This window comes from Schistocerca gregaria, chromosome 1 (assembly GCF_023897955.1).
Source record: "Schistocerca gregaria isolate iqSchGreg1 chromosome 1, iqSchGreg1.2, whole genome shotgun sequence".
In the NCBI taxonomy this organism is placed as follows: domain Eukaryota; kingdom Metazoa; phylum Arthropoda; class Insecta; order Orthoptera; family Acrididae; genus Schistocerca; species Schistocerca gregaria.
Genome location: NC_064920.1, coordinates 628,513,955 through 628,526,323, shown reverse-complemented (window position 1 = coordinate 628,526,323; position 12,369 = coordinate 628,513,955). Strand labels below are relative to the sequence as shown.

At 42.0% G+C, this 12,369-nt stretch overlaps 1 protein-coding gene across 1 annotated transcript in view; it reads right to left on the bottom strand.

Moving 5' to 3' along the window:
* Positions 1-12,369, bottom strand: part of LOC126359816 (cleft lip and palate transmembrane protein 1-like protein) — a 150,318-nt gene that overhangs the window by 26,476 nt on the left and 111,473 nt on the right. Inside the window, exons 7-8 of the mRNA XM_050007659.1 lie at positions 12,097-12,285; positions 11,799-12,007 (exon numbers count right to left, since the gene is read on the bottom strand). Coding sequence (XP_049863616.1) covers positions 11,799-12,007; positions 12,097-12,285 — 398 coding nt within the window. The remainder of the gene's footprint in view (positions 1-11,798; positions 12,008-12,096; positions 12,286-12,369) is intronic.

The following is a 12,369-nucleotide window of genomic DNA, read 5'->3' as shown; positions in this document are numbered from 1 at the left end:
AAGGTACAACCAAGAAGTGAAGGTTGTTGCAATATACCCAGAGACTCACTGTGAGTGGTCAGTCAGGTACAATGCAAACATGGCACTGGTGCATTTACCTGGCCGATGAGGTTCTGGGTTGTAAGGAAGTTAACAGTTAGGGTTTTGTTAGGATGTGACTTTGTAGAGCGGTCCCAGTGCATATTGGATTATGCTAGTCGGTGTTTGCACTTTAAATTTTGCAAGGCCGAAGGCATTAAGTTTTGTCAACATCAAGAGAATTTGGGTGTGACTGTTGGAGAAAAAGGTCAGGGGTTTCGAGGCTGATCATCTAGAGAAAATGAAAGATAACAGCTATTAGAAGTCTTGGATTGGTTTCTGGAGGTTGGGAGTTACAAACTAGATCAAATACAAGATTAAATTAACTGATCAGGTTCTGGTAAGGCATGCTCCAAACAGACTCTCACCACCCAAGATGCAGGAAATGTGCAAACCCATAAATAAACTATTACAGGATGGTGTGATTCACCTCTCTGTGTCCCCATATGCCTTCCCCATGTTCATAGTAACTAAGCCTAATGAGGGCGGAAATCATCCAGTAGGGGATTACAGCTTGCGTTATCAAAAGGTCACTTTAGTCAGTACCTCTAACGGATTAACACAATTTTTTTTTTTTTCTGGTTTTCTGAGGTGCACATCTTTACCGTATTAGATCTTAATCAGGCATACCATCAGGTACCCTTCGCTTAGGAATCAAATGCAGTGGCAGTCTTTGGTACTTACTGCAACCTTTTTTGAGTTTAATAAGTAACCTTTGGGTTGGAAACAGTGGCAGCTGTCCTGTCACGGCTATTGTGTAATGTCTTGGGGGCTTTAAAATTTCAGTGCATATATAATAATCTGGACAATGTAGTTATTCATATCCTCAGTCTTAAAGAACATTTTAATCATCTGGATAAGGTATTAACTTGGTTGAAGGAAGTGGGACTGAGCATTAAAGATAGCTAGGTCACATGGCCAGACGTGAGACATCATTTCTCAGGCGCACAGTGTCGAGCAAGGGCGTTTAAATTGATCAATCGCGAACTTGAGCCATTTATAGATTCCTTTTCCCCAAAGTAAGAAAGAGGTTGCTTGTTTTATTAGAATGGCTTGTTTCTTCCGTAAATTTCTCCCCTATTTTGTCAGTTTGGCAGCTCCCCTAAACCAGTTTTGATGGAGGGAGAGAGATTATTTCGGGGAGAGAACCAGGGAGTACCTATTTTCAATCTTCCTTTCATAGTAACAAACCAATGCTTCATGCGGGAGCAATCACAGCTCATTCTTTTGTAGGAGCAGGAGGGAAGCTGTAGACCGTTGGCTTATGCATCAAGGTCTCTGGCTGGTCTGGAATTGCACTACTCTGTACGTGAGCAAGAGCCTTGTCTGTGTTATTTGCTATGGAGAAATTTAAACTTTACCTTGAGCATTGCAAGTTTCATCTCAAAACTGATAATGGGATGTATAGCTCAGTGGGCTGTCTGAACATCTGCATTTCAATTTGAGATAGCTCATATTGGGGCAGGTGAAAACAAGACAACCAATGAATTATGTGGGATGTTTCAAATGACAAAATGAGGAAGAGACCAAGAACAAAGAAGCAGAGGTTGTCTCTACAGCAGGTGACAATGAGGTGGTGTCGAGAGTCCAATTAGTCGCTGGGGTTGTTTAGACAGAAATTCTTAAGCTGCTTCTGACTAGAGGCTTCATGCAGAGGTTAAAGGATGGGGCTACGACAAGTGCTACTCCATGAAGAAGGGAATTCTCTGTTATAGAACAAAGCAGAATGATAAAAAGAAGATGTCTTTATCCAGTAGTCTAGTCCCAGCTGTGTTCACCTATTTTCACAAATCCTTATGTGGAGGGCATTTAGGCATTAATAAAATCTCCAATAAGATTAGCAAACAGGTCACCTAGAAAGGAGTGAAATATGACATTCATAATTTGCTAGGACAATGTGAAGACTGTAAAAAAAGGGGAAGCCTGGCAGCACAAAAAAGGGTTTTTACATTTGACCTGGGAATTCTATTCCCTCAATAAACCTTTCATTGATTATTAAGGTCTCCTGCCACGCACTAAAGATGGAAACCCATTTAGTGTTCGTGGCAGTCAGTGTCTTTGCTCCTTTCGTATGGCTAGTTCTGAGCTGGGGCGTATGGAATATTCGGCAGTGGTAAGGATAACATTTGCAAGGTACTCTACCTGGTCATCACAACTAGGGAAATGTTGTCAGTCGATCAACAGAGATGAGTGAAGCCTCCAGTGAGTCTAAGAGAGCTGCCAATTGGACTTGCACGTAGGTGGAGTAATATTCAGCAAACAGACAGCACATGAAAAATGGTCGCTTGAGTATGTCTCTGATAGAAGGGACCACTCAAGACAATGGACAAGCTGGACAGTGCAGAATGCAAGAGCCAAATGGGAATATGTATGCTTGGAGTCTAGACGTGAGTGTTCTAGTATTAAGACAAATGAGGTTGAGCTGATTGAGAAAGTCAGCCAGGAGAGAACCTCTCAAGGCAGGTTCTGGAAGAGCATCAAAGGGGATGGTGTGCATTTAAGTCACCAAGTAGCAAGAGAGGGTGAGAAAGTTGACCAATAAGCTGAAGGAAGTCTGACCTGGTGACACTGAATGACTGACTGCAGCAGCTTGTAACTTAAGCGTTCAGTGAGGTGCTTTGGCTATGAATGTCATCCCGGATGAACAGCATGACTTCCCAATGAGATGGAATGCCATCCTCTGGGAGAAAGTCAAATCAGACTGGAAGGAATTGTGAGAGATCAAAGCGACTGTAAGGATGCAATTTTGTTTCTTGGCAGAAAACAATCAGATGCTGTGATTCCAGAGCAGTCTTGATTCCTCCTTGTTGGATAATGCCACAAAATTTCCTCACAAGGAGAGCCATGGCGGGGAAAGGGAGGGGGGGGGGGGGGAAGGAATAAATGAATTGTTGTCACCTTGACGGCTGCCGAGTGCCAGCCTTCAAAGACTCGATGTTACAGGACACAGAGCTGAAGGATCCTATTCCATGAAATCTACAGAGGTGTCATCATTCTCTCTGGGTCATCCTGTGAATTACAGGGCAGAAAAATGGTAGGCAGTGCACACCAATGAAATGGAAGTTGGCCGCGTGAGAGTAGCACTTGGTGTCACCATTGAAGAGGATCTCTGAGTTAGTGAAGGAGAAGACTATTTTTCTTCATTTAATTTCTTAGAGCCTTTGCAGTTGGCACATGAAGACTCAGATGTTTGTTGGCTGGAGGGATGTAAGGAGTCTTCGCTAAAGTGTTGCTTTTGTCCTTTCCAACCTGCCAGTTATGAAGCAGGGCGAGGGCGAAGATTTGATGGTTTGGCCTGTTACGCAGCTGGAGGAGGTGGAGATGGGGATGCTCATATGATACTGGGCGATTTTACAACTGCAGTGTTGAATTTGGGGTAATAAGTCTGCACAGCTATGTCCTTGGTGTAGCAAGGTGTAGCAAGGACGGTACTTTAAGTGCCAGGTGGTAAAAACTACCCAACAAATTGTGAGCAACAGGGTAAGGTACTTTCCCCTTCACCTGGATCCCATGTAAACAAGAGCAAGATTTAACAAGGCCTGCAATTGCATCAACACTTTTCTGAATACTAAATGGATTAACTATAGCAAAGGACTGTCCTCATTCAGTACATGAAACCATGAGGAACCAAGGCACAGCTGCAAGATTCTTTCAATCTTTAGCCTCAGTGTGTTTATGTTTAGTAGATCTAGGCTGAGATAGTGACTGACTCATGGCAAAAAAATCCCCAATGATTGCGAGTGTCTGATGGCGCGCTCCTTCTAACTGGGGGCCATGCCTCGGAGGGGGGGCTCACCTGTCTTAAACCACTGTTCACACCTCAGGTCACACCTCCCAAACTCTTGACAGGGGGACCAATTGGCAGTTTGGGAAGGTAACACCTCAGACCATCACCTCTCCCTCGACCTGGCCTGTACCAGGGGGTATGTGCAAACTGTACCTGTCTACCTGGGTCTGGGAATTACATTTTACCCTGTTACCTGTTATGTGTCAAACACTTGGTCAGGCCGTTAGTACACAGGGAGGAAGAAGAAACATAGAGGAACCTCATACGCTGAAGCAGAGGAAGGGCGGGAGATGGAGAATGAAGAAAGGAACAAAAAACACATGAGGGGCTGTTCTAATGTCTGGCTATTAAAACCTCAGAACACAGATCCAAAAATATCCCAAGGGAGGGGAAAAAGAATAGCAGAGAGACAGACATGCAGCATGGAAAGGGACGAGTGTTGCAAAGGTTGAGGCCCCGTGATAGCCGAAACAAGAACTCGACAATGAGTGGCCAGCCCCTAGGGCTGCACTGGAGTAGTGCCCATAAATTTCACTTTGGGGAATGTTTTTAAAATAACTGTTGTTAAGTGACAAACTGTTTGTACCTTCATTTGTGACAAAATTATTGTTCTAAAAGTCCAGTAGCTTTCACTCCAGAACGCAATGTCCTAGCTTACAAGTTTTAAGGTACTTCCGTCTTTTCACCCTGCGTGCAAAGGTGGTACCAGTTCTGTATTGAAACAACTGGAGAAGCAAAAATGGAAACTGGCTGCAAAGTTTTCACAGAAACTGAGTCAGTGCACAGACCTAAACCAGCCTCTCTTTTTCAGGAAGAAATGTGAAGCAGACAAACATCTTCCAGACTTTTCTGAGGGCATCAAACCACAATATTCCCAATAGGAACCACCACCAAACAATCAGAGTATCAAAGTTAGGAAGGACTATAAGGCTTCCATCTTGATTTCTGGAGCAAGTCGTCTCTGTACAGAATTAATGAACTATCACATAGACACCGTAAACACTTTCTTGTAACAAAGTTGTATCTTTTATCACATTCATAGCATTTTAACTTGATGTTTCTGTATCTTTTCTTTGTCATTCCAATATGCTTATATTTGTTTTGTTTTAATGTGATGTTGACCTTTTGTAAGGTCTTTACCACCGTGTGTTAATTTGAACTCTGTTACTGATGGGGGAGAAGTGTAGAGATAACAATAATAGAAATCAGAACAGAACATTTAAGATTCATGAAATTGGCAAGACCAACAAAACAACAGGATGTTTGAGAACAAAAGAAAAAACAAAAGTGAGAGGGGGATGGCAGTTTGTGATTAGCAGTTTATATTAGAAACTATTAATAAATACTGTTGAGCAACATTTTTTTGTGCTCCATAAACTGTATGACATTACAGCTGTTATAAACTCTAGCTCATTCACCAACATATCCTGCCACCTTCTTTGACTCTGTTTTCATCAGCCTATGCCTGGAAAAATGTTTTGAGTGCAATTAGAATGTTATGGAGCCACAGACAGTTATTTTGCAGAAATTAAAGAACTACACTTCAGCAATGAAATCTAGCCATTCAAAAAATACAAACTATTGAAACTCCAATAGGGATTTCACCATGTAGGAAAAGACAGGCTGCTACTTACTGTAAAGAAAGGCGTGTTAAAGTTTCAGACAGGCACAATTAAAAGGCACTTATATATGGCTTTCGGCCACAGCCTTTATCAGTAGAACACACACACACACACACACACACACACACACACACACACGAGCAAGCACATCTCATGCACACACGACCACTAACTCTAGCATCTCAGGCCAGAATGCAACTATCACATGGAATGTAAGCAGCAATCTGGATGGGGCAGGTAAGGGGAAAGGAAAGTAGTGTTCAGCTGGGGAGAGGGACAAACACTGTCTGGTGCAGCAGTTACTAGAATGCCAACAGGTGCAGTGCCGGAGGCTGTGGGGCAGGGAAGTGGAGAAGGAAGGGGAGGAGTGGGGAAAGATGGGTGGATGCGTTGACAGAGGCCCTTCCCCAGACATTTCCCCTGAGTCAATCTTCCTGGTCAACCCTATGACTCCGCACACACCTATGTTGTTGTTGTTGTTTTCTTCAGTCCTGAGACTGGTTTGATGCAGCTCTCCATGCTACTCTATCCTGTGCAAGCTGCTTCATCTCCCAGTACCTACTGCAACCTACATCCTTCTGAATCTGCTTAGTGTATTCATCTCTTGGTCTCCCTCTACGATTTTTACCCTCCACGCTGCCCTCTAATGCTAAATTTGTGATCCCTTGATGCCTCAAAACATGTCCTACCAACCGATCCCTTCTTCTAGTCAAGTTGTGCCACAAACTTCTCTTCTCCCCAATCCTATTCAATACCTCCTCATTAGTTACGTGATCTACCCATCTAATCTTCAGAATTCTTCTGTAGCACCACATTTCGAAAGCTTCTATTCTCTTCTTGTCCAAACTATTTATCGTCCATGTTTCACTTCCATACATGGCTACACTCCAAACAAATACTTTCATAAATGACTTCCTGACACTTAAATCTATATTCGATGTTAACAAATTTCTCTTCTTCAGAAACGCTTTCCTTGCCATTGCCAGTCTACATTTTATATCCTCTCTACTTCGACCATCATTAGTTATTTTACTTCCTAAATAGCAAAACTCCTTTACTACTTTAAGTGTCTCATTTCCTAATCTAATTCCCTCAGCATCACCCGATTTAATTTGACTAGATTCCATTATCCTCATTTTGCTTTTGTTGATGTTCATCTTATATCCTCTTTTCAAGACACTGTCCATTCCATTCAACTGCTCTTCCAAGTCCTTTGCCGTCTCTGACAGAATTACAATGTCATCAGCGAACCTCAAAGTTTTTATTTCTTCTCCATGAATTTTAATACCTACTCCAAATTTTTCTTTTGTTTCCTTTACTGCTTGCTCAATATACAGATTGAATAACATCGGGGATAGGCTACAACCCTGTCTCACTCCTTTCCCAACCACTGCTTCCCTTTCATGCCCCTCGACCCTTATGACTGCCATCTGGTTTCTGTACAAATTGTAAATAGCCTTTCGCTCCCTATATTTTACCCCTGCCACCTTCAGAATTTGAAAGAGAGTATTCCAGTCAACATTGTCAAAAGCTTTCTCTAAGTCTACAAATGCTAGAAACGTAGGTTTGCCTTTTCTTAATCTTTCTTCTAAGATAAGTCGTAAGGTCAGTATTGCCTCACGTGTTCCAACATTCCTACGGAATCCAAACTGATCCTCCCCGAGGTCCGCATCTACCAGTTTTTGCATTCATCTGTAAAGAATTCGCGTTAGTATTTTGCAGCTGTGACTTATTAAACTGATAGTTCGGTAATTTTCACATCTGTCAGCACCTGCTTTCTTTGGGATTGGAATTATTATATTCTTCTTGAAGTCTGAGGGTATTTCGCCAGTTTCATAAATCTTGCTCACCAGATGGTAGAGTTTGGTCAGGAATGGCTCTTCCAAGGCCGTCAGTAGTTCCAATGGAATGTTGTAGACTCCGGGGGCCTTGTTTCGACTCAGGTCTTTCAGTGCTCTGTCACTCTTCCCGCAGTATCGTATCTCCCATTTCATCTTCATCTACATCCTCTTCCATTTCCATAATATTGTCCTCAAGTACATCGTCCTTGTATAGACTCTCTATATACTCCTTCCACCTTTGTTTTCCCTTCTTTGCTTAGAACTGGGTTTCCATCTGAGCTCTTGATATTCATACAAGTGGCTCTCTTTTCTCCAAAGGTCTCATTAATTTTCCTGTAGGCAGTATCTATCTTACCCATAGTGAGATAAGTCTCTACATCCTTGCATTTGTCCTCTAGCCATCTCTGCTTAGCCATTTTGCACTTCCTGTCGATCTCATTTTTGAGATGTCTGTTTTCTTTTTTGCCTGCTTCATTTATTGCATTTTTATATTTTCTCCTTTTATCAATTAAATTCAATATTTCTTCTGTTACCCAAGGATTTCTAGCAGCCCTAGTCTTTTTACCTACTTTATCCTCTGCTGCCTTCACTACTTCAATCCCTCAGAGCTACCCATTCTTCTTCAACTGTGTTTCTTTCCCCCATTACTGCCAATTGTTCCCTTATGCTCTCCTTGAAACTCTGTACAACCTCTGGTTCTTTCAACTTATCCAGATCCCATGTCCTTAAATTCCCACCTTTTTGCAGTTTCTTCAGTTTTAACCTACAGGTCATAACCAATAGATTGTGGTCAGAGTCCACATCTGCCCCTGGAAATGTCCTACAATTTAAAACCTGATTCCTAAATCTCTGTCTTACCATTATATAATCTATCTGATACCTTTTAGTATCTCCAGGATTCTTCCATGTATACAACCTTCTTTTATGATTCTTGAACCAAGTGTTAGCTATGATTAAGTTATGCTCTGTGCAAAATTCTACCAAACGGCTTCCTCTTTCATTTCTTAGCCCCAATCCATAATCACCTACTATGTTTCCTTCTCTCCCTTGTCCTACTGACGAATTCCAGTCACCCATGACTAGTAAATTTTCATCTCCCTTCACTACCTGAATAATTTCTTTTATCTCATCATACATTTCTTCAATTTCTTCATCATCTGCAGAGCTAGTTGGCATATAAAATTGTACTACTGTAGTAGGCATGGGCTTTGTGTCTATCTTGGCCACAATAATGCGTTCACTATGCTGTTTGTAGTAGCTTACCCGCATTCCTATTTTCTTATTCATTATTAAACCTACTCCTGCATTACCCCTATTTGATTTTGTATTTATAACCCTGTATTCACCTGACCAGAAGTCTTGTTCCTCCTGCCACCGAACTTCACTAATTCCCACTATATCTAACTTTAACCTATCCATTTCCCTTTTTAAATTTTCTAACCTACCTGCCCGATTAAGGGATCTGACATTCCATGCTCCGATCCGTAGAATGCCAGTTTTCTTTCTCCTGATACACACCTATATGCTCCCCAAAATCCACAAACCAACAACCCTAGACACTCACTATGGCAGATTATTGTGCCCCCAATTAAAGAATTTCGGCCCTCATTGAACAACACGTCCAACAAATTGCCCGTAATCTAGCCTCCAATGTCAAAGACACCAACCATTTCCGTCAGTGACTCTCCACAATCCCTACACCTTTACCTCCTCAATCCCTACTTGTCACTGTTAACACCACCTCCCTATACGCCAACACCCCTCATGCCCTTTGTCTTACTGCTATTGAACCCTACCTTTCCCAATGTGCTTCAGACTCCGTACCCACTACCCCATTCCTCATACGCCTTACTATCTTTATCGTAGTCCACAACCACTTCTCTTCTTAAGGGAAGATACATAAACAAATCTGCGGCACAGCCGTGGGCACCCACATGGCAGCCCTCCTATGCCAATATTTTTATGGGCCATCTAGAGGAGACATTTCTAGCCTCCCAAAACACCAAACCCTTAGTCCGGTTTAAGTTCACTGATGATATCTTAATGATCTGAAATCAGTGCCAAGACACCTTATCTTTGTTCCTTCACAACCTCAACACCTTCTCTCCCATCCATTCCACATGGTCCTCCTCAACCTAGTGTGCCACCTTCCTAGATGTTGACCTCCTCCTTTCTGATGGCTCCAGCCACACCTCTATTCACATTATACCGACCAATCACTAACAGTACCTGCAGTTTGACAGCTGTCATCCCTTTCACACCAAAAATCCCTCCCACACAGCCTGGCCACCCGTAGTGACAAAAACTCCTTTGCTTAATATGCTGAGGGTCTCACCAAGGTCTTCACAGACGGGCACTATCCTCCAGACCTAGTCTGCAAACAGATCTCCCATGCCATTTCCCCTCACCCCCCCCCCCCCCCAATCCACACACCACCCCAAGAACCAGCTACTACGGAGTGTCCCCTTCATCACCACTGAACCACATCCTTTGCCAGGGCTTTGATTACCCATGATCATGCCCTGAAATTGGGAACATCCTACCTGAGATATTCCCACACCCCTCCAAAAGTGGTGTTCTGTCACCTGCCCAACCTCCATAACGTCCTAGTCCATCCCTATGCCATCCCAATCCCAAACCCCTGGCACGAAGATCATAGCCTGGTGGAAGACACAGGTGCAAAGCCTGCTCAATCCACCCACCCAGCATTTCCTATTCCAGTCCTGTCACAGGTTTATCCTACACCATCAGGTGCTGGGCCACCTGTGAAAGTAGCCACGCCATTTACCAGCTCTGCTGCAATCATTATACAGGTTTTTAGATTGGTATGACTACCAACCAGATGTCCATCAGGATGAACAGCCATCACCAAACTGGGTGCCAAGAGCAAACTAGACCACCCCGTGGCACAGCATGCAGCTGAACATAACACATTTTATTTCAATGGGGTCTTCACCAGGCGAGCAATCAGGTTCCCTACCACCAGATTTTCTGAACTGCACAGATAGGAGTCATTCTTACAACACATTATTTTTCCCCTACCTCCCTGCCCCACAAGCTCCTGACATTGCACCTGTTGGCAATTTGGTCCCTGCACGTTCCACCAGACAGCGTTCATCTCTCTCCCCACCTGTACACTGCTATCCCTTCCCCTTCCCTTCCAGACTGCTGCTTGCATCCCGCATGATAGTTGCATTCCAGCCCAAGATGCTGGACTCAGCCATCATGTGTGCATGAGGAGTGTATGAATGGTTGTGTGTGTGTGTGTGTGTGTGTGTGTGTGTGTGTGTGTGTGTGTGTGTGTGTGTCTTTCATTGATGAAGACTGTGGCTGAAAGCTATATGTAAGCGTCTTTAATTGCGCCTGTCTGCAATTTACCTTGTCTTCTTTACAGCAAGTACCAATCTGTCTTTTCCTACATTGCTGACTCTCAAAAAATACTTCAGGCAACTGCAGTCAGCTTAAAAAAAGTTTTAAAAAAATCAGGTGCATTTTTGTGGTAGTAAGAGTAATTTTATGTCAGGCTGAGAGTTTTGAATGTTTTGCTTAGCGGCAGTTTTGCTAAATGAACTGGGTCAATTGAAACACTACATGCTAATTTACTATTTTTATTTCCTGATCTTTTACTGTTACTGAGACAGGCTTGGATTATCCTGCAGCTTTTCTGCATGCAATGTCCAAATATACTTCCTCTTTTTTTCTGTTCAAGGATGTCTCAAAACATTCACCATTCACTCCATATTGCTTCTAATATTGCTTCATCTCAGTTAATATGTGAAAGTGTCTGCGCCAAACAAATGAATCAAGAAAATTTATTATTTTTATTATGCTGACCTAACCATCAATTACTGACCAAGCATTGTTTGTTTAGATGTATGTATTATTAACAATACACAGCTTGGCAAGCAAGTGGATAAATATCAGACGACAGATCCATAAGTCTCAGAGTTCAGTCTTCAAATCATCCTAGTATTTGTGTAACTTATCTCTCGTTTCATCTCTGACAATGGTTTCTTCATGTGAAAAATGCCAAGTTAAATTGTGGTATTGCAACCAAAGTTAATGTGCAGATAAACAGTCACAGGCGATGTATTGTTTGACTAGTTTAACTCATCAGACAAGAGCATCCTTTGATATTCACTGCCCTAGTGGCAATGCATTAGAAGATTTAAAGCACCACTCGGCACCCTCATCAGCACAATGTCAACGTCATTGGCATCAGGGCAATAAATACCTGAGAATGCTTACATATGATAAATGAAACTAGTAAAATAAATCAAATGTGCAACCTGTGCCTTTTTATCTGTACATTAATTACAATGGTGACAGTGTCCCCTGCAAGTGATACCTGTGTCTGCTAAAACTGTAAAGTGTTTCACAATGTCTGTGGTCGTTTCATTTGAAAGAAATGGCTGAACTTTAATTTTAATCATGAAGAAGATCACAAAAACGACAACATTTGGTACGTACCTTTTGTGTGGCACATACAGCAATGAATATATTGCTCCTAGAATGCAGCAGGGATACAATATATATGATAAATATCTCATAATTTCTGCATCAAATTCTTGGGTCTTCTGTTCAGCAGCAGATGACCCTTTTGATGTGAACCTTAAGCAAGGTAAATGTAACTGACTAAACGTTACTTCCACATAAATAACCTTCTGTGCTTTCCATAGCTGCAATCATTTCATTAAATTAAAGGTGGGTAAATATAAATGAAGCATAAAATATAAAGTTACATGTTCATTAAAGTCTACATTAGTACCTCAATTACTGTTGCAATGCCAGAAGGAATCAGGACTAGTAATGATGTCTTTTCATCCATCATGTATAGGAACACAATAATGTGGCTGAAAGCTCGCCAAACTACTGTTCTAACTGACAAGCCAGCAAAGTTTTGTTTGTGGCGCCAAAATGTGACATCATTTTTGAAAGCTAAAAAGTCAAACAACAGCTGCAAAGAATTTATAGTTCTCTTGAACATCTTTACCACACCATACATATATATATATATATATATATATATATATACACATAT